This window comes from Mytilus edulis, chromosome 14 (assembly GCF_963676685.1).
Source record: "Mytilus edulis chromosome 14, xbMytEdul2.2, whole genome shotgun sequence".
In the NCBI taxonomy this organism is placed as follows: domain Eukaryota; kingdom Metazoa; phylum Mollusca; class Bivalvia; order Mytilida; family Mytilidae; genus Mytilus; species Mytilus edulis.
This window is the reverse complement of record NC_092357.1, coordinates 59,148,530-59,175,410: the sequence shown is the minus strand read 5'-3', so window position 1 is coordinate 59,175,410 and position 26,881 is coordinate 59,148,530. Positions and strand designations below refer to the sequence as shown.

General features: G+C 34.0%; 1 protein-coding gene across 2 annotated transcripts; it reads right to left on the bottom strand.

The window, feature by feature from the left end:
- Positions 1-867: 867 nt before the first annotated feature.
- LOC139503750 (organic cation transporter protein-like) lies at positions 868-26,867 on the bottom strand. 2 transcript variants are annotated; one of them, XM_071293603.1, is made up of 9 exons: positions 26,734-26,867; positions 9,622-9,925; positions 7,600-8,021; positions 6,775-7,005; positions 4,441-4,572; positions 3,744-3,826; positions 3,151-3,268; positions 2,065-2,137; positions 868-1,361 (listed from the first exon to the last, which is right to left on the bottom strand). In XM_071293603.1, exons 2-9 carry the CDS (start codon positions 9,922-9,924, stop codon positions 1,107-1,109), a joined length of 1,617 nt encoding a protein of 538 aa, XP_071149704.1. In that variant the 5' UTR covers position 9,925; positions 26,734-26,867; the 3' UTR covers positions 868-1,106. The 2 variants fall into 2 exon arrangements, with proteins under 2 accessions (XP_071149704.1, XP_071149703.1); XM_071293602.1 differs by lacking the exon at positions 26,734-26,867 and adding an exon at positions 13,082-13,234.
- Positions 26,868-26,881: the final 14 nt, after the last annotated feature.

The following is a 26,881-nucleotide window of genomic DNA, read 5'->3' as shown; positions in this document are numbered from 1 at the left end:
CAATTCATCTGAAAATTTCAGGGCAGGTAGATCTTGACCTGATAAACAAATTTACCTCATGTCAGATTTACTCTAAATGCTTTGGTTTTTGAGTTATAAGCCAAAAACTGCATTTTACCCAAGGTTCTATTTTTAGCCATGGCGGCCATCTTGATTGGATGGCTGGGTCACTGGACACATTTTTCAAACTACATACCCTAAAGATGGTTGTGGCCAAGTTTGGATTGATTTGGCCAAGTAGTTTCAGAGGAGAAGATTTTTGTAAAAGATTACTAAGATTTACGAAAAATGGTTAAAAATTGACTATAAAGGGCAATAACTCCTAAAGGGGTCAACTGACCATTTCGGTCATGTTGACTTATTTGTAAATATTACTTTGCTGAACATTATTGCTGTTTACAGTTTATCTCTATCTATAATAATATTCAAGATAATAACCAAAAACAGCAAAATTTCCTTAAAATTACTAATTCAGGGGCAGCAACCCAACAACAGGTTATCCGATTTATCTGAAAATTTCAGGGCAGATAGATCTTGACCTGTTACACAAGTTTACCCCTGTCAGATTTGCTCTAAATGCTTTGGTTTTTGAGTTATAAGCCAAAAACTGCATTTTACCCCTATGTTCTATTTTTAGCCATGGCGGCCATCTTGGATGGTTGGCCGGGTCACCGGACACATTTTTTAAACTAGATACCCCAATGATGATTTTGGCTAAGTTTGGTGTAATTTGGCCCAGTAGTTTCAGAGGAGAAGATTTTTGTAAAAGTTAACGACGCCGGACGACGACGGACGACAGACGACGGACGACGGACGCCAAGTGATGGGAAAAGCTCACTTGGCCCTTTGGGCCAGGTGAGCTAATAAAAACGGGATTCTTATTTTGATAAAACGTTAGAAACTAACACTGTCGACATGCATTATGAAAACACGAATACATATAAATACATTTAAAGTGGACAAAATGAAAACAAATGCACAAGAATAATATAAAAAAAAAGGTATTCGGCACACTTCTGATGATAACGGTATCGTAACCCGAATAATGTCAGTCGTTATATTCCGCCGATCTCCGACTAATCTCTGATTAATTGCTCGATAGGGTATTAGCCGTTCGAGGGCACAGAATTATTCGAGTTGGCTGCATTAAAGTTTCTTTCTAATTTACATTTTTCAGAAAACAGAGTTTCACTTTCATCTACCGTTTTCAATGATTCGTTTTGTTTGACTGGAAGCGAAAAATCATTTATCGTATTTTTCAATGCGAGATTGTTCGTTTCTTCTAACAGAAGAAGACAGAAAGCTGACATGATGAACAACCCGCCAAGCAATAAGAACATTATCCCTGGTATACGATAGCTCTGAAAAAAAAAGAAAATATTGATGCATGAAATTTGGTTACAAGCCTAGTAATACACGGTAAGTAATTATGATTTCTAGGTAATCTTTTCGAGGAATATTCAATCTTCAAACTGTGAGCAAAACAAATGTTTTAATTCACGTTTTTACACAAACTTTTGTTTAATCGTAAATCACAGACAAGACACATTTGAAACAAATGTAATCTTTGCGGGGAGGGGGGTGGAGAAAGAAACGGCAATTATTTTTGAATTAAAATTGAAATACATAGTTTTTACATTAGATGTGTTTCATTATAATACAGTTATTTTGATTGACTAACAGCAATTTCGCGTCCTTCTGATATTAACATTCATTACTCAATGAAGATAACACGTGACGAGGTCCCACAATAAAGTACACAGGTAAATTAAAGAAAAACTTGATAGAAATCGTATTTTCATGATCTTATCTAAAAAATGTAATTATAAGTACTGAAGGCTTATTTTTGTAACTTAATACGCTTTTAATGGCAGAGGCGGATTTAGGGGGACAGGGGGCCCGGGCAGTCAGTGGGCCCCACTTATGAAATTTCTAGATCCGCCAGTGAATGGAGTAATAAAAAGAAGCATTCAATTCTTAAATAGAAGCAATGAAAAAGAGGAAAGCATACTAGTAACATAGCGTCAGCTGGAATATATAGAAATATTGTTAAATCATACTTACTGCAAATATTAATTGAGGTGCTATCATAGAACCAACACGTGACATGGTATTATTGAATCCAAAACCTATATTTCTGTGAAAATATAAATGTATTTGATTATAAAGTGCGGTTTGTTACTTGAAGATTTAGCACAGTTCAATCTGTTCATTAAAGGGGCAGACCCATAACGCATGTCGTTACTACAATCCTGTTCCATTTTCACGAATGTAACTTCCGAATTTGGTAATTTAACGAGTTTGTAATAACATGAGCAACATGACGGGTGCCACATGTGGAACAGGATCTTCTTACCCGTCTGGATAACCTGAGATAACCCCCAGTTTTCGGTGGGGTTCGCGTGTTACTCTTTATTTTTCTATGTTGTGTCTTGTGTACTATTATTTGTCTGTTTGTCTTTTTCTTTTTTAGCCAAGTCAGTTTATTTTCGATCTATGAGTTTGAATGTCCCTCTGGTATCGTTCACCCCTCTTCTGAGGAAAGAGAGAGTGGTGTTATTGTCCACAATGGTAAAAATAGCACCGAACGTAACTTGGTGAGTCATTTGTTTTACTATTTTGCGCCAACTGAAATTAACATGTACCAATAATAAGAAGATAAATTAGGGACGTCGAAAAGTTAAAAAACACTCATCGTTTCAGAATTAAAATAACAAGGTTATTTCATTAATGATCGTATCTCAACTGAACAAAACCTCATATCATTTGTTGAATAGCCATTGTTTAGGATCTTGAAAATCATAAATGTACGTTACTGTGTAAATGTATTTTAGTCATTTGCTGTTGTGGGTTGCTGTCTAAATGACGCATATCCTATAGACATATTCATTTGTTCATGTAAACTAAAATGAAAAAGACAACTCAACTAGGGAACGACCATTTCACTTCATGGGGGAGGGGAAGCGGGTAGATTTTTATTTTTCTAAAAAAAAAATCCGATCCATAATTTGATGAAAAAAAATATACTGAATGCAAATTCCCACATACCTTTAAGTGTGAAAGTTTGAAGAAAAAAAAAATAATACGAGTGATCGCGTTATAAACATTTTTTTTCTGACTAACCCTCCTTAAAGAGCTTTCTACATTTACCTCACAACGGTGGGATATAACTCAGACGTAAATATTATCAACGCCATCCAGCCACACGCAACACACAATTTACATGTTAACGCTAAACCATTTATCAAAGCACCCTCATTAGATAAATCTGCAAAAGAAAAGGAGCGAAATTAAAAAAAAAAAAAAATCAAACAAATTGAAAATCCTCAACATATTGAGAAAGGCGTTGAAATAAAAAAAAAAATCAAAACTGAATCAGTTTTGATTTTTTTTTTATATCGATTTAAAAATTGCTATTCATTAGAATATATGCACCTGCAACGAATGATTAAATACTCGTATGTAATTTATCTAATACGCATTGTATCAAATCTAATGTGTAGCTCCAATGTTTACATATCCCTAGGCATAAGATATGGTATGAGGGCCAATGAGACAACTCTCCATCCAAGTCACAATTTATAAAAGTAAACCATTATAGGTCAAAGCACGGTCTTCAACACGGAGCCTTGGCTCACATTGAATAGCAAGCTATAAAGAGCCCCAGCTATAAAAATTACCAGTGTAAAACCATTCAAATGGGGAACCCAACGGTCTAATCTATATAAAAAAAAAATACATACCTAGGAATTGAACGATTCCGACAGTTATACCAGTTATACCAGATAACAAAAAGAACACAAAGGATGATTTCTTTCTTCCAATGCTGAAAAGTAAAGAGAACCAATATATAACGACGAAAAAAATTATTGACGAAAAGAGCTGCGGTTTTGGAGTGTGATAAAGGCGGAGTCGTAGATTTCGCACCAGGCCTAGTAAGACTTTAAAACAAAAAAAAAAACCTAACAAAACCTATGATTAAAAGAAAGTTTATTTAAAAATATGAAGTCCAAGCTTGTAACGTTATGAGGGGCAAGAAGAGTTAAAAGTAGAGCAACCCAAATTCCAACCTCATCGGTGTTTTGGGGGTAATAAGCACTGAGTGTAAGTTTCATTACATTTGGAGACAAACTAAAGTAAGAGAACAGAAACCAAAATTGGGACGTATAGATATATAGACAAGTATTTATAACGTTATGCCCCCTCTGCTGCTGCGGCGAGGGCATTTCGTTCGTTTGCTTGCTTGCTTTTTGTATTGAAATGTTTTCTCTATTATTCAATAACATTATACAAGCTGAACCCCCACCTGTCTATTGCTTGTAATTGTAAAACTAACTAAAATGCTTGTGCAAACAGTTATACATACAGAACAAGCAAGCCAACCAAATCTTTAAACTACATGCATTAGGAAAATAGCTCTAATAGTCTTTTTATTCTTACCAGTTTGCGAAATAACACACAACAAATGATGTGGATTCCATGAGACCAAGCAGAGCCATATTGAGGTAGAGATTGCCAGACAGCTGGGCAACACCGAACGAGATTGCATAAAACCCGTATCCACAGGAAACCCTGCGTTAACATATAAAACATATATTATACTAATATTGTGTGCGTATACAGACATCTTTCAATGAGAAATGAAGAAATGTTCTAACTACATTATCTTCAATGTGTGGGAACACTACCATGACACTACGGTAATGCATGTTATATAATAAGCTCATATCTATATATATAAAAAAAAAACCAACAACAAAATGAATCACAGTAAATAATGGTAAAATAAGTCACACTTTTTACGCTTCAGAAGCTTATGGAAAGATTTAGCGGACCTAGCAAGCAATTTTTACGGCATTGCCATTTCTTTTCTCTAGCCAGTCTAGGAAAATTCGTGAGAGGTAGCTGCATCACGTTGTTTTATGAACTTTTAGTACATGTATGCCCGATATATTAACCACAGAAAAACAATGAATGACTAAAATGGATTGATGTGTTCAAGCTTTTGATATTGCCATTTAATAAAGAACTTTCCGAAAAAAAATGAAAAACCAAGTTTTTATAGATGCGTTTAGTAAAGATTTAGTATCAAGAAATGTGGTATGCAATACATAAAAAATGGTCAGAAAAAACGCTATATTATTGACATAAGAATAACATCCATGTAAGAATTATATATGTGGTATGATTATCATTGAGGCAACTGTCTATCTAAGACCAATAATGTAGATGTGAGGGACGACATCAAAATATCGATGAAGGATAAAAAAAACTTAAATCAAATAGTTTGGGGGTGGGGGTTAAAATTCTACAAATTTTGTATACCTAAAATCGATTTTTACATATATCCTTATTGGTAAATCAATTTTTCCCAAATTAAGTTAAGAGAGGGGGGGGGGGGGGGGGGGGGGTGTCAGTGAAAAAACTATGTGAATTAAGTTTTTTGTCCTACATTGAACTTTTGATGTTGTCCCTTAGCAAGCATAGTTCAATTTCGACAATGATAAAAACCGGATCACATATAAAGATAAAAAGGCCCCGACATGACAAATGTAAAACTTATCAAATTAGTAACTTAACAGTCTGAGGTATGTACAATACAATAAACGAAGCACAGAAAGGGTTATTATACAGCAACAAAAGAAAACAGCTGATTTCCAGGCCCATGACTTGGGACAGACACACAAAGAATTTGACAGATTTAAACACGTTTGTTGTAGCATTTTCTCATGCCTCCCAACAACCTTCATCCTGGGTCAGCGGTAACAGCAAAACATACTAACACACCATAACCAATCAATTCTCTAGTGTTTTTTTTTTGTGCTCTCCAAAGTATACTATATATTTGTCTTCTTATTTTTCATAACGATGCAATTCCGGAAACACGTGTTGTAACATGCAGTAAGAGGTGTAGCTAGCTATAAAATCCGGTTTCATCCACTATTTCCTTAATAAAGAAATGTCTGTACTAGTTTAATGTGTTTGATCTTTTCATTTTGTCAATTTGATACAGGAACTTTCCAGTTTGAATTGTCTTTGAAGTTCGGTATTTTCAGTGTTATTTTACTTTATAAGAATATAATAAAATGGAAACGGGAAATGTGTCAAAGAGACAACAACTCGACCATAGAATAGACAACAGCAGAGGGTCACCAATATGTCTTCAATGCAGCGAGAAATTGCCGCACTTGGCAATAGTAGTCCGTATTTTAGTGGCACCTAGTTGTTTTAATAGCCCAATAATATGCTCAAATTGTCATGTTTGCTGAAGTTATTACTTAAAAAAAAACAGATGGAAGGAAGAAACAAATAAAACTAAAAGATAGCGAGTTCTACAAGTTATTATCTTTTTCTCAACAAAAACTGTACAGGTAATTACTCGTACAATTATTTTTGTAATTACCATTTGGCATCATACGAGTAATTACTGTTACAAAGTTTTTGTACACGTAGTAACCTGTACACGAAATATATATGGTAAACATACAGTGAATGATAGCAATGCAGGGACTTTTAATATATGTTTATTCCTCAGAATGTCTAGTATTGTATAGATGAAATTTCATTGACTAAGGTAATAATTAGCTGCGATTTTATTGGCTAATGTAATGATTAGCTGAAATTTCATTGGCTTATCTAATAATAAGTTAAAATGTTATTGGCTAAGGTAATACTTACTAGTGAGTGTAGTCGGATCCTTGTAAACGAAGAGCTACATTTCAATCAGATAATGAACAAACAAGGGGCTGATATATATCGATATGATATACATACCATGTGAAAGACAGCAATGCCGTGACTTTTAATAGATGCTTATTCCTCAGGATGTCTATTAAAGTATATTTTTTCTCCTTTGCCACGTGTTCGTTGAGGTTTACCATATCAATTAATTTCTGCTTATTCGGCGGGGATCTACCATTCATTTTCGCTATTTTTATCATCACTTCGTAAGCTTCCTCGATTCTTCCATGTGATATAAGCCATCGATAACTCTCTGTTATAAAGCTACAAATAGATTTGTTTTTAATTTTCGAAATAAGAAGGATTTTCTACTCCAGAAATATAGTTTTTGGTAAATTTTCGGAATTTAACGTCCTTAATGCTCTTCAACTTCGAATTTCATTTGGTCTTTTTAACGTTTTTGAATCGAGCGTCACTGACGAGTTTTTGTTCACGAAAGTTTTGAAAAGCGCATCTGTCCAAAGAAATCGATAGAAATAAAAATACAATATAAAAATTCAGTCTTCATATGTCACCTGCATAAGCCAACCTTGTGAAAGCACAGGTGAACCATTATATTTGATAATTCAAAAAAAGTATGCCGATGTCACTTCTGATAACAATGTTGGCATTCGAATGGGTAACTAGTGTGCGCTCCTGCTTGACGATTTCTTTTTATACTTGCGGTAAATGTATGCATGTTCTTACAGAATTTAAGGGAGATATCTGGTTAACAAATGATAATTTTTGTGAATACTTGCATCTTTTTGTATATCATTGTAAACTTGATTTAATAATACTATAAATAAAGTTTTATTGTGTTCACTTTGGCGTTAATACAAATTTCTTCGTTTTTGCAAATTTTCTGGGCAAACTTACAATATTCCTAGAAACCACGGGAGACAACACACTGCAGCAGCAATTTGTATATATTTCCAATCATGTAAGAAATAGCACATAAGTCCATTTGACATGGCGCCAATCGGCCACACTGGTAAGGATAGAATAACGGATCTATATTTGATAGGTATTAATTCTGCCAAATAAGTAATATCTATAGTTAAGTACCATCCACACCCTACCCCCACAAGGAATCGTACGACAGCAAACATGTGCCAACTTGTAGAAAAGGCTCCGACCACATTGAAAACAAGAAGTATTAATATTGATATGTAATACGTCTTTTTTCGTCCGTACAAATCACCTACATGACCGGAAACGAATGCGCCAATAAGTAGTCCAAACATCTGTATTGTTGTGATAGAAGAGACGATCCAATATTTGTCACATACTAGATCCCACTGTAATATAACATAAAGATAAAGATACATTGAGATCTCACAAACATGTTTAACCCCGTTTTTGCGCCTGTCCCAAGTCAGGAGCCTCTGGCCTTTGTTAGTCTTGTATTATTTTTAATTTTAGTTTTTTGTGTACAATTTGGAAATTAGTATGGCGTTCATTACCACTGAACTAGCATATATTTGTTTACGGGACAGCTGAAGGACGCCTCCGGGTGCGGGAATTTCTCGCTGCATTGAAGACCTGTTGGTGACCTACTGCTGTTGTTTTTTTCTATGGTCGGGTTGTTGTCTCTTTGGCATATTCCCCATTTCCATTCTCAATTTTATTAATGTGTTTCCAATAGAAGACATATTATAGGATAACAAGTAGAATGATTATTACATTACACACCTACAATGTAGGTAATAAAAAAAACCCAGCTCAATAGATATAAGAAGAGGTGGTATGAATGTCAATGAGACAATTCTCCATGCAAATCACAATTTATAAAAGTACACCATTATAGGTCAAAGTACGGTCTTCAACATGGATCCTTGGCTCACACCGAACAGCAAGCTATAAAGATCCCTAAAATTACAAGTGCAAAACCATTCAAAAGGAGCAAACAAATGCAGCGGGTTTAAACATTTCAACAGGTACCAACCTTCACCCTTATTTGAAACAATAGTGTAACACCACAACATATAAAGACTATAAAATATCAATTGAAATGACTTAACTCAATCAAACATGAAATATGCTATGAGTTGATGAAATAATCATATAAACCATAAGGTTCAGTGTTTGCTGACCATCATAATTTTGAACTTGTCAAATTATTTTCAAATATTTTTCAAATTATAGTTTGTATGAACAGTAACAACATCCATAACAAACTTGACTGACGGAGCTGCAATCTTAAGTTTAAGAGTTCATTTTGACTTTGAGCAAAGAAAGGCGAAAGATAACAAGGGGACATTCAAACTCTTGTGTCGAAAATAAACAGACAACGCCATGACTAAAAAGAAAAAAAAATTACAAACAATAGTACACAAAACACAACAGAGAAAACTAAAGACTAAGCTACACGAACCCCACCTAAAACTAGGGGGTATCTCAGGTGACCAGGGCGGGTAAGCAAATCTTGCTCCTCATGTGGCACCCGTCGTGTAATGTAATTACAAACCTAGTAATAAGTACTGTAAACCAATTTATTTTCGCGGATATTTTATTTCGCGTTTTACCCTTTCTAGGCCACTTCGCGACTATTTTATTTCGCTATTTTCTGACTAACTTGATAAAGTTTAATAAGGAATGATCCAGGTTTTAAATATTTGCGTTATTTTTTTACTCGCGAAAGTCGCGAAATTAAATAGCTCGCGAAAATAAGTTGGTTTACAGTATAGTTCAGTAGGTCAAATTTATGAAAAGGGTATGGGATTGTTGTTACCACATTTGGAACATATAAAAACATGAACACGAAACCTGTATAAAACAAACATGTTCTTGAACATGTGAACCTAATAAAATCGAAAATTGGCCAAAACCGAAAAATATCTTTAGTCCCGAAGAGGTTAGGTTTAACATGTTTAAACAGGTTTCACTATATATTCATACCTCAGATACAATGGTGTTCATCGATTCGTCAAATTTTCTTGATGCACAGTCTAATTTCTCTGTTGTATTCTCTAAACTACACTTCTTATCAAACGTGATATTGGACATAAATGGTTCTCCTGATTCTGTATGCCACTCGCATGACCAGTCAGGCATAACTCCACCAAAAGCCATCATTAAAACACTCCATGCTACTGTTGCTTTACTCCCAAGGACTACTAGTGTTAATATAAACTGGTACCGCCCTAAGCCTCCTAGGTCTGTTAATACCGATTCCAAATATTCATTTAATTCAGAAGACATCCTTAAAAGAAAATAATGATACGAAATGTGAGACGTCAACTGTCGAATTCCTTTTAAAAAGTATATTTGTATAGAAATCCAATTTTAGACTTGAACTTAAAATAATTTGATATTCTTTAGATGACCGCATGAAGTCTATCTACATGAATTAGACATTTTTATTTTCATGACCCGGATATTTAATTTTATTTTATTTCCCAAATTACAGGGCCCATAAAGGGGAAAAAATCTGATACAATTGATTGACATGATTGGTAATTACAGCAATAAACATCACTATGCACATGTAATGCCTCGTTCACACGGACATTTAATTCGAATTGAATTCGAATCGAATGCGAATCGAATTCGCTTATCGCGTTCACACACTCTTCCTTTTTTAATTCGAATTGATCCGAATTGGCTAATTAGAATTGCCCAATTTGAATTAGAAATACGTTTTTGTTAAAACGAATTAAAAGTAAACGTCGTTTGGACAGTAAAGCGAATTTGAGGCGCATTGTAATTCGAATTAGAATTGACGTTAGGACGTGAAACGTTTCGCATTAATTCGCATTTTGAATTACGTGTGAACTCAGCATAAATATAGTGAAACCTGGCTAAACCGAATCCTGCATAAACCGAAAAGCTGTATAAACCAAATATGTTCTTAAACACCGTCATACCACGTGTATAAATTGTGAACCTGATAAAATATAATGTCGGCAAAAACAGAACAAAATCTTTAAAAGTCCTGAAGAGGTTCGGTTTGAACAGGTTTCACTGTATATATTGAGTTTATAAGCATTGTTTAGAATCAGAGCCATCAATAAAGAATAAAATTTTATCATATGCATTCATTCTCAAATTATTTTCTAGACTAAGTGTCAATATTCATACCTGATCTCATTAATTTAACAGTCACAAATACATATAATAGCCCATTTTTCCCCATAAGAGATACGTTTTCTTGCGTCAAGAGCCATACAAATTTGGATAAGTTTTTAAAATTATAACAAATGTTAGAAATGTATTGTTAAAAATCTTCCCTGTCGACAGGGCTCGACATTAACGCTTGTCCGATTGTCCGGGACAAGTGGACACAGGTGTCGGGCAAGTAGATTCACCATACTACTTGTCCGATGGGACAAGTGAAAAGTCAAGGTCAGATAAAAATAGATCAAATTCAAGACTTATACATTCCCAAAAATATGAATGATTGTTTTATTGATCATACTTAATGAAATAATTATTCATTGATTGAACCAGAGACATATAAAACTTGTATAATATGTCTCTGATTTGGAGTTTTGAACATGCTGGCAGCCATTGACCAGGGGGATATAAGTAAGGGGAAAGAAACCAATGTTAATGTATCTTCTTAGTATAAGCTTCTTGAATTAGGAATATGGAGTTTTACCTAAACTTTAAGATATTAAATTAAAGTATGTTTCATTTGATTTTGCTTTTATGCATAACAATACATTAAAAAAGGTTTTATTTGATAAGATCTATGACATGAATGATATAAAAATTTAAGATGAAAAAAAAAAAAAATCTAAAAAGGCAGATTTTTTTGTAAAATGTGTATGTACTTCATGATCATATATATCAATGTATATACAAATCAAAATAAATTGTAAAAGCTTGTTTTGACATCATCAATAAATTAAAAAGGTTTACTCATATACATGTTCAAAGTGGCCAGGTGTATTTACGTCCTTGGTTTAACCCATACCACTACTAAAGAATGAATAGGTCCATAGGGGAACGTATTGGTTTGGGAAGTAATGATGATTTAATGATTGACAAATGATAGTGACATTGAGTCAGAGAACACAGTCTTGCAAAAAAACTTTCATTCTGAAATAATGAAATGTACTTTGATGCGGTATTCATATAACATTACAAAATGCTTTTTTTATTAGGTACAATCAAAGCCCAAGTGTTATTGCATAAATCATCAATATGTTAGATTTTCAATTATGAATTCGGACAAGTGAGTTAAGAGTTCGTACAAGCTGATTTTCTTGCCACTTGTCCGAAGGGACAAGTTAGAAAAAATGTTAATGTAGAGGCCTGTGTCGATATCACAAAGTGGTCATTCTAACAAAAAATGAAGCTCATTTTCAATTGTATGAATTCATTTTAAAATTAGGTTAAGATGAGTCTATAAGGACAAGAGACCCGGATGTTAACGACCAAATTGACTAGAATGTCGCATACTCGACCGGAACTCTGTTATATATATGACACCTAGTCTGGGCATTGTGATATGACCCTAAAAAACAAATAGAGAACAACAGGTGTCACTAGAGTAGTGCAGCAGCAACTGTTTACCCCTCCGGAGCGCCCCGTGTTTGTTAGCCTGCGTGTTATAATACTATTATTAATAATAATATCTTTATAAGAGAGAGTAGATCAGCGGATTATATGAATTTTCAATTAACGGCGGGTGTCACATGTCGAGCAGGATCTGCTTACCCTTCAGGAGCATCTGAGATCACCGCCAGTTTTTGGTGGGGTTCGTGTTGCTTACTCTTTAGTTTTCTATGTTGTGTTTTGTGTACTATTGTTAGTCTGTTTGTCTGTTTGTGTTTTTCATTTTTAACCATGTAAGTACAAGCTATCTGATAAATGGGAGAATGACAGTTACGGCATATTTGATCAGACGAACTCCACTATCCCAGTCTTTACAGTGAGGAAGGAAAGCGGACATGGAAGAAGGAAACCCTTACATAGGAACCTTCTTTTGCCTGTGTGAGTTTATTTTCGACTAATGAGTGTGAATGTCCCTCTGTATAGTATTTTTCGCCTTTCGTTTACTTAACCTCAAGTTTTGTGTTGTGGATTGCTCGATCACTGTTGTTTGCCTTTGATGGCTATTGTCTACTTGTTATTAGTGTATTTTGTATTTTTTTCTGGTTCAGCAAGACCATTTGTTTCAAATAGAGACAGATAGCTTTGTCGGATCCAGCCATTTGAAAAAGGGGGGGGGGGGGTCCCCAACCCAGGACAAAAGGGGGGGGGGGTCCAACTATATGTCCCCATTCAAATGCATTGATCGTCCAAAAAAAGGGGGGTTCTAACCTCCGGAACCCTCCCCCCCTGGATCCGCCACTGGTTAACAACTAAGAGATGATCAATTTTGTTTGTTTGTTGACTAACGATCACTTACCCCTCTGAAATTTAAAAGTAAGTTCCAAATAGATTCAAACTATATAACAGTCAAATCTGTTAATTCGGATTTATAAGCTCTTGAACAGTGAACGTATCTGTGTATTCCTAGGCTTTAATATGTGAAATTAAAATCGGTTTACCATTTTCATGTTTGTTTAATTATTTTATCCTGATTTGACATGTAGATGTAGGCTTTGCTATAGCTAGAAAAGGTAAAGGAGCTACCATTTGATTTTTAGGGGGGCTAGGATGAAAAATTCTGTCCTGCCTTATTATTTTTCAAAATTGTCATCCTGCCTTTTTTAAAATAAATTTTCATCCTGACTCTTTTTTTTGCAAGTGTCTCATCCTGCCTTTTTTTTTAACTAAAAACTCCTGTCCTGCCTATTTTTTTTTAACAAATTTCATCCTAGGCCCCCCCTAAAAATCAAATGGTAGCTCCCTAAACATCATATATCATGTATATCGTGATCTGTTTATATTTGAAAACTAATTTTGACAGCTCACAGTTACAATGTTTTGATGTTTAATTTTAAATTTTATGATTTGATAGTATTATCAATTAGGAACGTCCATCAATAGCAGATAATGAATAATGACGCTTTTTTTTTTTAATTTTATGCGTCCGAAGCGCTTTTCTCAATAAAAAAAACCGGGAAAAAACCCAATGAAAAGAAAAGGTAATTGTCAATGAAAGGTGCAATCCCAACTCCCCCCCCCCCCCCCCCCCCAAAAAAAAAAAAAAAAACCACCAACAAAACAATAGTCACAAAAGTTCAAACATTCGTTTTATTTTAAAAGCATATGAAAAAAAGTGGAGCATGTTTCAAATACCAAAATGACAAAAAATTAAATATAAACAAGTGTACGCGTGTACTCAAATCAAATGTATGTGTATACCACCAAACAAACTTCTGGTATATTTTTACATACCTTATGCTTGTTTATAACTTATCGACAACTATCATTTCTATTGAAAAGTTTTAGGACAATACAAGACAATATGACAAAGAAACATTGATGATAGAAGTTTTTAACGACCTTGACTGGCTAGTCAGCCCTCGATTAAAAGAAACAGATGTCATCTATTTATTGTTACATGAATGAGCTCTACAAAACAATGTTTAATTTTATATCATGTGATTTTTCAATTTTGATATGGATATAATTGAATATTTTTGCCCGCTTTAGGGAATAACCGTTAAAACGGTTTGTGTGTGTGTGGTGGTGGTGGGGGACGGATGGTAATACAAAATTGTGATCAAGCATATGACAAAAAGAATACTTGAATCATGATTTCCTTATATCTTATAGTGTTAAATTAAAAATAAAAAGATTGACAGGGTATAAAATCTAAAAAAAAAAAAAAAAATCCCCGACCTAATTAAGAAAAAAAAAAAAAAAAAAAAAAAATTTGGATCTGTCACTGACACGTCCGGACAGCATAGGGCGTTAAATCCAATTTTTCATCTGCATAAAGAGTGACATGCTCTCTTCATATTATGACATTTTGCTACAACTCTTTCATTGTTTATGTTTTGGCCTGCTGCAAAGCAAAATGTCTGTCTCTATCCAATATACCCTCATTTGCAAGTGGCAGTTCAGATTCCCGAGCTTTGTATCCTAGACGGTGTACCCTAGACGGTGTATCCTAGACGGTCTCTACTACAGGACCTACCTACATATGTGATGTATCTATGGTTTTGATGTTCTCGTCCTAAACATGCACGAACAATTTGCCACTGGACGTTCAGAAAATATCAATCAATCATTTAAAAAATATGTTAATTGGTAGCCTGTATGAGTTCTATAAATCGTCAAAAATGAATGGTCCTGCAAAATCCAAATATAATGAGTGATAGCTATATTTATACATTATATCTATTCTTCTGCGTCTTACAGTTATTTTGTCATTAAATTAATAAAGTAGGTCAATCGGTAAATATGTACTTTAAAATAAAATCTATACCAAAGGAGTTACAATTATTTTACATGACAACAACAGAGCCATTCAATTGTTATTAACAGCGACTTTCACACAAAGAGCCTTGACCAGGACGAAGTCCATTCATATTTAGATTATGTTATTTTGAGTCATGAATAGAAATTCTGACCAGCTGCTGTTTCGGTCAATTCATTTGCTCAATACTATGTTATTTTCTTTGTTAATTTTTTCTTGACCTTAGACCTGTTTATATAGTAGTAATGAGGGATCGGATGAGATTACAGAAAAGAGAGAAATGGACAAAATCTACAGAAAAATGGACGAACAATTAAGAATACAGAAAAAATATTGAAAGGAGAACAATAGCTAGAGTATTAAAATATAGAAAATAATTGAAAAAAAAACATGAACCGTATAGAAAAATGACATAAAAATTAAAATCTTTCAGAATGAATGACCCCCAGCCAGACCATCTGTAATTGGACCTGGAATATTACTTAAACATGATTACACGACCTCACTTTAAAGTCTGTGACACAGAAGGAGCATTATTCAGTTGGGTGTTATTCATTTAAATTTAACTAATTATAAGTAACTTCTAATTACTAAAATTTGTCAGCTTAGTATATTACATATTAGATGAATAAACATGCATACACTAAAAATAAGTAAAGGAAATTCAAAATGTCAATGTTTTATAATATTTTTTTCCAGATTTACCGAAATGAAACGAATTATATACAATAGATGTCTTATAGGGTATGCTTACTGAATAAGTTACTAGCTGTTATCATTTTTTTTCGTTCTGAATATGCACAAAATTTAACCTGAATCTACATAAAATGAGTGCCCTTAGACAAAAGGCAAACAATAATTAACCAATAGGGAATGTCAGAGGTGGTTTTAGGAAAGGGGGGGGTGGGCAGGGGGCTCGGCCCCTTGAGAAAAAAATTTGGTTGCTTATATATGGATTCACTGAAGCGTGAAGCGATCGGGCCCCCTCTTAGACAGCCAGTTATGAAAATTTCTGGATCCGCCACTGAATGTGAGCAATCATATTACTATGTTCAATTAAAAAACAATTGATTGGTCAGATCTGACAAAAACAAACCTCAAAGTCAATGCAATATTTTAGTTTAGGAAATATACAACAAGGCATAGAAAATATGAACATAAACTCAAAATTTCATAAAGAGATGACGGAATTGTTTATAAAGAAGAGTCACTTACCTAAGTTCAACTAGCACTAGCTCCGACCTTAAACAGTGGATAGATCGAAATGCAGGTCAACAAAAGTTCAAAACGCTATACTCTATGACTTTTCTATTGTCCGTGAACAATTTAAATTGATATACAGTTTCAAAAGTAAAACGAGAATTATTTTGTAAACTAAGTTTTAACGGTTATATTATTGTTCACATGCGTGGTAGTTACGTCTTTTTAAAAAAAGTAATTAAGTCAAACTTTAAAACAAGTTAGATTTAAATGATTTTTTTTCAAATTAGCAAGAAATACGCGTTCGATCTTAATAAAAAAAAACAAAAAACACCATTCCACATTGGAGGACATAACACAGAGATAGATACCAATAAACCTTCAAACTCATAAGTCGAAATTAAACTGACAAGTCCATGGCTAAACAATTATAGGTCAATGTACGGTCTTCAACACGGTGCCTTGGCTCACACCGAACAACAAGCTCAGTGGCGGATCCAGCCATTTTAAAAAGGGGGGGGGGGGGGGTTCCCAACCCAGAGTAAATGGGGGAGGGGGGGTTCCAACTATATGCTCCCATTCAAATGCATTGATCGGCCAAAAAAAAAGGGGGGGGTTCCAACCCCCGGAACCCCTCCCCTGGATCCGCCACTGAAGCTATAAAGGGTCCCAAAATTACTAGTGTAAAACCATTCAAACGGGAAACCACCGGTCTAATCTATATAAAAAAGACTGAATTCCAGGAACCCTATTATGAACGGGCGTGATCTCAAGTGCGCCAAAAGGATACTCAGATCAACATATGGCTCATGTAAAATACTAACCCGGCAATGAGACATCAAGAACCATGCAGTGAACTTGCCATTTTCTGAGACTTCACTGATCATAAAATGTTAAAAACTCTCAAAACAGTACGGATTTTATTCTCTTGTATTTATGCCGCTTATCCATATAACACCCAACTTTTTAGAATTCTAAGTTATCATGAGTCAAACATAGTCATATGTATACATTGCTTTTACTTGAGCGCCACTGATGAGTCTTATGTGAACAACACGAACATATGGTATACAGTACTTGATTATAATATAAAAAGAAGATGTGGTATGATTGCCAATGAGCACTGAAAATCTAAATTAGTCAATTTGACTAATTTAATTAGTCATTTTGACTGTCCTCTAGATGACAATGCACTTTAATCATTTTGACTATGCTCTTAGTCGTTTGACTAGATGGTTAGTCACATTTGACTGAGTAGGGTGGTCATTGTGACTATGTTAGGAAGTCAAAATGACTATATGTCATACTCGTTATGACGAATTGGATTGTTCAATTGACTATGCACATTTGTCAGTTTGACAATTGAATGCAGTCCATATGACTGATTGAAATAGTCGGAAGTGACCATGTTGGTTAGTCAACATGATTACTGTGAATAGTCACGACTGTTAGACTGTTATTTTTATTTGTGTTGTGTTTTTTTGTTCTACCATTTAATTTGTGTGCGTTTCATTCCGTTTCGTTCTGTTATGGTTCATTTCTTCTGTTATTCTACTTTTTGTTGTTTCTCTTCCATAGGATTGACAAATACATCTGGAATATAATATCATTAAAAATACCACAGCAGCAATACTAACAATGACAATAGTATAGGACCACAAAGTGCTCAATGTTCAAAACCTTCCTATATCTTAAGTTTCCATGTGTAACCATTACTCAGTGACATATATTAAAGACTAAAAATCAAACAAAGAAAATAAATTATTATAAACTCATTGTTAATTTGAAGTGTTTATTTCAGATATTTTGTCGGTATCAACTCTGCATGTGTCAGTGTGGTATTCTCTATGGTAAAAAATCTCTCAGCTGTGTTCATACAAATAGCAATGTCTTCATTTGCTGAAAAATATAATTATATCATTTTAGAAGCTAAAATATAACAATAAACAAGTATATCAGTCATGTTAAAAGTTTAAAGAAAAAACTAATTTTAAAATCTTTGATCTAGTGATTTAATCACTCATCTTATACCATTAATTTGTAATGTAAGCACCGGGATCTTGACAGCCACCCATCCTATATCACAACATTGTAACATTGTAATGTAAGCACCAGGACCTTGACAGCCACCTATCTTATACCACAACATTTTAATGTAAGCACCACAATCTTGCCAGCCACCCATCTTATACCACAACATTGTAATGTAAGCACCGGGATCTTGCCAGCCACCCATCTTATACCACAACATTGTAATGTAAGCACCGGGATCTTGCCAGCCACCCATCTTATACCACAACATTGTGATATAAGCACCGGGATCTTGACAGCCACCCATCTTATAACACAACATTGTAATATAAGAACCAGGATCTTGACAGCCACCCATCTTATAACACACCATTGTAATGTAAGCACCAGGATCTTGACAGCCACCCATCCTATATCACAGCATTGTAATGTAAGCACCAGGATCTTGACAGCCACCCTGAGTTTTTGATTCATTGTTGTGAATATCAATTGCAGTGTTTAATTTTAACAGTTTTTGCTCAGGTGAAAAAAAGATGTCGCTAAATACTCTTTTCAATCGACAATACGTTGTATGTGTATCAAAATTAATATCACGTATACATATCCCCCTTTTTTTATTGTCGTTACGTCAACATGTGACGATATAACTTTCATTTATACACTTCTTTTTCTTAAATTTAATTTTTGTAAGTAAGAATTAAAACAAATATACATCATACTTACTTTAAACAATTGGTTTATTTGACAAAATAACAGTTTCCGTGCCTTCTGGTTTGTTTACATCTACACAATCTATGGAACAAAGGAAACGCGAAAGAGTGCGCGTGAAAACCGATACTCTACACCACGTGGTGCTGTGACCACTTACATAGTCAATTGACCATGCAGGTAGTCATAATGACTTGACGGGTAGTCATATATACTTTTGACTACCTTTCGGCTGATATTTGACTAACTGAATAGTCATCGTGACTACTTTAGATTTTCAGTGAGACACCTGTCCACAAGAGACCAAAATGACACCGACATTAACAACTATAGGTCAACGTACGGCCTTCAACAATGAGAAAAGACAATACCGCATAGTCAGCTATAAAAGGCCCCGATATGACAATGTAAAACAATTCAAATGAGAAAACTAACGGCCTTATTCATATAGAAAAATGAACGAAAAACAAGTATGTAACACATAAACAAACGACAAGCACTGGATAACAGGCTCCTGACTTGAGACAGGCACATACATAAATAATGTATAAGCCTGATATAAGCCTGTATTGAAATAAAAAGATTATAAGACTAACATAGAAACAATTACAGGAACGGCTCTCAACAATGAGTAAAGCCCATTAAGAAAGTCCGTATTACTTGGTCGTGTTCTTAGTGGTAAGAGCATTATTTTAGGAGAAAGCATTAAAATACAAGATATATATAGATATACTCCTAGAGCACTGAGAAGTATTCTTCTGAAATGATAAACCAGTTTTCAAGAACCAATAATTTTCATACTGGACAGGGTCAGCTTTATTGTAAATTTTACGTGAAAAGAATGTAAGGCAGTAAGATGGTACAGTGAAACCTGACTAAACCTAATCCTGTATAAACCAAACATTTTCGTGAGAACCGTCATATCAAATTATGTGCTTTACGAACCTGATAAAACCGAACTTCGGCCTAAACCGAACAAAATCTTAAGTCCCAAAGTGATTCGGTGTAAACAGGTTTCACTGTATAACATTAGATATAACCTGGTCAGCTAATTTGACAAGACGAAAACAATAAATAAATGAGTGCGGTGAATAAAGTGGGTTTATTTTGTAATGAGCACGAGGTAAAGAGTACATTTTTTTGGCCTGGGGCGACGACTTTTCAGATATGTCATTTTAACGAGGTTAAGAAAAGTTTTTACTGGAAAAAATTATTTTTTCTGCATAATGCGATACATGAAGTAGATATGTCCATTAAAAGTGGCACTTTGCAGATATGTAACTCGTAGTAACGAGGTTAAGCGGTGTTTTGAACTAAATACAATTGTTATGCACTGATGAATTGAATTAAAGCCTATGTCCACTTTTCAGATATATGTCATTTGAAACGAGGTGAAGTGTACTTCTTATACACGAAAAATTCTTTTTTCTGCACTTATGCAATGCATCAAAGTATATGTCCACGTAAAGTGGCACTTTGAAGATATGTCATTTTTAACGAGGTTAAGAGGACTTTAAGAACTGGATACACTTTTTTCTGCACTGATGCATTGCAGACAAAGTCTATGTCCACTTTTCAGATATATGTCATTTGAAACGAGGTTAAGAGATCTTTTTGAGTGATCGAATATGTTTGCCCTCGACACAATAAATCAAAGTTTTGTCCACTTTGCAGATATGTCAATTGTTACCGGCTCGAGGTTAAGAGGTCTTTATGCAGGAAAGCAACTTTTTATATACCATAGTTTCCGTGAGGAAAACAATACCGACTCTTGTTTAAACGACTAACAATGTTTTTGCATGATTCGTTTAATGCACTTTCTTATTATTTAAGAGGCATTCGCTGTTAAGAAAAGTTTTTACTGGAATGTTATTTTATCTGCATAATGCAATACATCAAGTAGATATGTCCATTAAAAGTGACACTTTGCAGATGTGTAAGTTGTAGTAACGAGATATAGAGGTGTTTTGAACTAAATACATTTTTTCTGCACTGATGAATTGAATTAAAGCCTATTTTTACTTTTCAGATATATGTCATTTGAAACGAGGTGAAGTGTACTTCTTATACACGAAAAATTATTTTTTCTGCACTTGATGCAATGCATCAAAGTATATGTCCACGTAAAGTGGCACTTTGAAGATATGTAACTCGTAGTAACGAAGTTAAGCGGTGTTTTGAACTAAATACATTTGTTCTGCACTGGTGAATTGAATTAAAGCCTATCTCCACTTTTCAGATATATGTCATTTGAAACGAGGTGAAGTGTACTTCTTATACACGAAAAATTCTTTTTTCTGCACTTATGCAATGCATCAAAGTATATGTCCACGTAAAGTGGCACTTTGAAGATATGTCATTTTTAACTAGGTTAAGAGGACTTTAAGAACTGGATACACTTTTTTCTGCATTGATGCATTGCATCAAAGTCTATGTCCACTTTTCAGATATATGTCATTTGAAACGAGGTTAAGAGATCTTTTTGAGTGATCGAATATGTTTGCCCTCGACACAATAAATCAAAGTTTTGTCCACTTTGCAGATATGTCAATTGTTACCGGCTCGAGGTTAAAAGGTCTTTATGCAGGAAAGCAACTTTTTATATACCATAGTTTCCCTGAGGAAAACAATATCGACTCTTGTTTAAACGACTAACAATATTTTTTAATGCACTTTCTTATTATTTAAGAGGCATTCGCTGTCAAGTTCAAATTCACTGATTAAACTCAATTTTGACTTTAAGGTCGTAGACCTTGGTTCAGGGATATCTCTTTAAATCAGCTAAATGTATTTATAAAAGTCACAAGGGAAGAAATGTCATTATGACACAGAAATTAACAACTATAGGTCCCCATACAACCTTTGATAATGAGCAAAGCCCATCAATGAATTTTTAAGCATTTATCTGAAACGGATTGCATGGAAACTATCTATATATTCAAGAAGCTTATAACATATTCATGCAATTGGTTGACACAAACGTACTGATGAATTTTAAAGTTATTTCCCTTAACCTAAGTGTACCACCTTAATAAAGACCTGTTTACACCGAACCTCTTTAAAACTTAAGATTTTGTTAATACAATAGTTAGTATAACATCACAACATAGAAAAACACACGACAAAATATCAATTGGAAGGCTTAACTCAATCAATAAAACAGAACAAAGCTGTTTTAGGACTAAGACATGTCCAAGGAGGGGTTCACACAATAGTCCGAACTTAGGACATATCTTAAAGTTGGTCATAAAGTTAAGACTCCAATTAGATGCACTTAATTTTCAAATGTTTGGTTCCGCCCAGCTCATGTTCGAAGATATTACGGGCTCTGGATTTTTTTTAAAACAGTTATATAGACAGTCTGGCATTCTCAAATTTCCACTCCTAAAAATGGCCGTATTATTGTGAAACTCGATGACCGTATCATGTCAACAACTGACTTGTTTTTATATATAGCTCTTTTTTTGAGAGCCCAGGTGGTCGTGTGGTCTAGCGGGACGGCTGCAGTGCAGGCGATTTGGTGTCACGATATCACAGTAGCATGGGTTCGAATCCCGGCGAGGGAATAACCAAAAATTTGCGAAAGCGAATTTACAGATCTAACATTGTTGGGTTGATGTTTAGACGAGTTGTATATACAGAATATATATATATATTTGCGAAAGCAAATTTACAGATCTAACATTGTTGGGTTTATGTTTAGACGAGTTATATATATATGCGTGTATGTCATCAAAATATTATTGGGAAAATAAACACAAACAATTAGATCTGTAATGACAAGAATTTTGACCTCCTTAGTGACAAACTGCTTTTTTAGTACGAAAAGGGTAAATATCTGCTGTGTCAGAAAATAAAACATCTCGACCATGAAAAAACTTCTTAATTGGTGACACACTAGTTTCTAAGCACAGGCACTTGTCTCCGATTTCTTCCTCATATATCTTAATATTAATGAATATAGAGAAAAAATACGAGACAATTATTATATGCCTGTGTTTGTGAATTCTGAAAGGATTAATGTTTGCGGTGTCAGAAAACAACCGGCGTTTTGCATTTGCGCCGATCTGCATTTCATTTGCGCCGATTTTTTCTTTCATTTGCGCCGATTTTTTTTTTTCATTTGCGCCGATTTTTTTACAGGTAAATTACAGGTGAAATGATATAAGAAGATGTGGTATGAGTGCCAATGAGACAACTCTCCATCCCAGTAATGTTATTTTCATTTATCATTAAAGACCTCTTCCGTTAGCCAGTTGTACATATGTTATGAATTGTCAATCATAACATGTATATAACTGTTGTCTTCTGCTTAAAATCAAGAAGTGAAAATCTAAGATAAAAGCACTTTGTTTATACTAAAATGACGAATTAAAAATATATGTACAGCATTCAAATCCATAAAAACGGAATACATTCAAATCATAAATCGATGTATGTATAGGCAACACATCTAATATATTCCTTTCTTATGATTTCGTCTCTTCTATATTTGGCGTAATTGTCGATAACGAAGGCCATCTTTTCTTTGTCTGGCATACGTACTGGTGAGGGCATTTCTAGAGTTCGCATTTTATCATAAGGAAGCTATTAAACCAAGAGTTCCAAACGGTGAAGTTGAAATCCTCCTTCGTTAGTTTTATGGACGCTATCACGAATTGTTTGACCGTTATGGAATGTGTACTTGTACGTGGTCTAAGAATGTATGACATTTGTCATCAGAAAGAGCGTCAGACAATGTCAAACGTGAAGAAAAGTCATTGATTTCATTTAAGGAAAGGAATGGTAACCCGAAACATTGGGATAGCCATTTACCAATTGCAATGTCACTTGATTTGTCCTTATACTCTGTGCTCAGCCAATGTAAAAGTGTGAACTTACCTGTAACTTACCTGTAAATCCAATTAGGAAAAAATACAAAATCGGCGCAAATGAAAAAATGAAATCGGCGCAAATGAAAGAATGAAAATTTTCAAAATCGGCGCAAATGTCATACGCCCAAAACAACTTGACCCTGAAAAGCTTCTTAATTGGTGACACAGTGAAACTAATTCGTAAGCGCACAAAAGGTACCTGTAAAATTGTAATGTCAGAGAACAAATGCAGATATACTTTTCTTAAGGGAAAACGGTACTATTTATTCTGCCATAGGCAATAATATTAACATTTTCTGAATTTATCACTTTTTATGATAAAAACCTGGATAAAACAGTTATATGTGGTGTTTGTACTTTATAATCCTGTTTTAAAAATTAAAGCCAATAAGTTTCATGACCAACTTTTAACGAAGCTTGTTTATGTTATTCATGCCCACCGTCATTTTGAACCATTTGTACCGTTTTCCTTTAAATAACTGAAAGTCCAATAACAGTATCAGAAGTAAATAAAGTTATAAAATCCCTTAAAATGAAAAATCCCCTAGACCAGACTCCATTGTAAATGAGGTGATTAAATATTGTAGTCCAGTAACTATTAAATGCTACACAAAAGTATATAACCTTGTTCTTGATTCAGGATATTCCCGTGAAACATGGCAATATTCTCTATAAGTGCCAATAATGAAGTATTGAAATTCCAAAGACCAAAATAACTACAGAGGAATATCTCTTATAAATGGTATTGCCAAAATATTTAGTTCAATTTTAAATAACAGAATAATTAAATATATGGAAAACAAATTTAGCCAGGAACAATTTGGATTTCTTCCTAAATTAAGAACTACAGATAGTCTATTAAGCCATAGATTATTGAAAATTTACACATGGCCTGGGCCGTGATATTCGAATTTTATCCTGAGCGTTAGCTCACAAACCACAAACCGAACATCTTTAATACATTTTTAGAATGATGCAAGCGTCTTAACTGATGTTCTGTTTGACTTTTTTTATTGTAACCTATGTCATGTTTAATAAATTTTTAGAATGGTGAAATGAAAACGGACTTTCGAAACTACTGCGAATTTGATTTGGTTCCTATTCTCTAATGGGTAACAGATACAAGGGAGACATCATTTAATTAGATCTCGACAGTTTCCATTTCTTTTTCCATTTTAGTTCAATGAAAAGATAATTGGTCTAATATTTACAGATAGTTAATATTTTCTTATTAAAAACATTGATGAAATGTTATTTCAAAAATCGTATTTTCACCCGAGAATTCAAATTTAAATTTTAAACTATTCGTGGTGGGCTTAAAATCTTGAATGCCTTTGCAGATATTTGAAAACTTAATTCTTATCTTCGAAATAAATTTACCGACTTTTGTTCTTATTTTCAACAGATTATACCCCTATGTTCAACACCAAGTAACTATTTTCTCACTTTCCCGATTTTGTCAGATTCTTTTAAGAGAGGGGATCTGAGGTGTCGTGACCCCGAAATCCCGGGCTTTAAGCATGAAATCCCGACGTCCCGAATTTAAGAAATATTAAATCCCGACATCCCGAAATTAAAAAAAAAAAAGAAATCCCGGATCCCGAAAGGGTCAATCTCGAAATCCCGACGTCCCGAAATGTTTAACATTTGATAATTTTTTTTTCCTATTTATTATATTTTATAATAAACTGGATTTCAAACTTGTTGATGTTACGTTTGACTAGTATATTTATATGTAAAAGTATTAATGTATGTACATGACTACACATGTATGCATCGATTAAATTTTTGTTTTTATAAAGCGTTACTTAAGAATTGAATGCTTCTTTTTGTAACTTCTTTGTGGTGTAAAAGCATTGACCGAATACATTTTGAATGAAGCGCGGTAGTGCTTCATTCTTCAAATGTGCGCACGGTAAACGCTTTTACAACCCTTCGATGTTACAAAAAGAAGCATCCAATAATTATAATTACATTTTTTAGCTAGGATCATGAAAACACGTTTTTTCTCCAGTTTTTATTTAATTTACCAGAGTACGTTATTATATATATATATATATATCTTTATTCTCGTCACCAAATACATAGGTACAGCTAGAAATACATAAATGTATGAGATCTGTCCTATTTTTAGACGACATAATTTCAGATTTTAGATTTTGGTCGGTTTTATCAGGTTCGTAAAGCACATAATTTGATATGACGGTTCTCACGAAATTGTTTGGTTTTTAAAGGTTTTCGTTTATACAGGATTCGGTTTAGTCAGGTTTCACTGTATCATCCTTTATTTTACATCAATAGCAAGTGGAAAACGTCCTAACTCACTGATATCATACAGTTGGGAGTGGAAGATTTCAGATTTAGGAGCAACTTACAAAATTTTAGATGAACCTTTTCGATAATATTACATTTTTCTGATCCATATATAAAGGAACAGGTTTTACTACACTTAGCATACTATATACATGTAGCACACTAAGCACACTGTAGTTAATATATAGTACACTAAGCAGACTATATAGTACACTTAGCTCACTACATAATAAACTAAGCACACTATTGAGAACACTAAATATCACGATAAGCACACTATATAGTACATTAAGGACACTATATAGTACACTAAGCACACTATATAGTACACTAATCACAGTATAACACACTAAGCACACTATATAGTACACTAAGCACACTATATAGTAATTAAGCAATATGTAGTACACTAAGCACACTATATAGTAATTAAGCACACTATTTAGAACACTAAATATCACACTAAGCACACTATATATTACACTAAGCACACTGCATAGTACACTTATCACACTTTAAAGCAACCACACGTATATCTGACAAAAGAAAAGTAGGGATTCTTACCTTGAATTTGTTATCTTCTTCGGAAACTGTCGATATTGCAATAACAGTGTTTTAAATCTCAGAGTTTTGCGTCGATATACAGAACATACAGGGCCTTGGAATTTTTTTCTCTGTATTTGACAATGTTAATAAATACGAAGATTTTATT

Coding starts and splice junctions, on each gene's coding strand:
- LOC139503750 (XM_071293603.1), bottom strand. CDS start 9,924: ATGTCTTCTGAATTAAATGAATATTTGGAATCGGTATTAACAGACCTA. Junction 7,006..7,599: donor CCGTGGTTTCTAGGAATATT/GTAAGTTTGCCC, acceptor ATCTATTTGTAG/CTTTATAACAGAGAGTTATC. Junction 4,573..6,774: donor GCATTGCTGTCTTTCACATG/GTATGTATATCA, acceptor ATGTTAACGCAG/GGTTTCCTGTGGATACGGGT.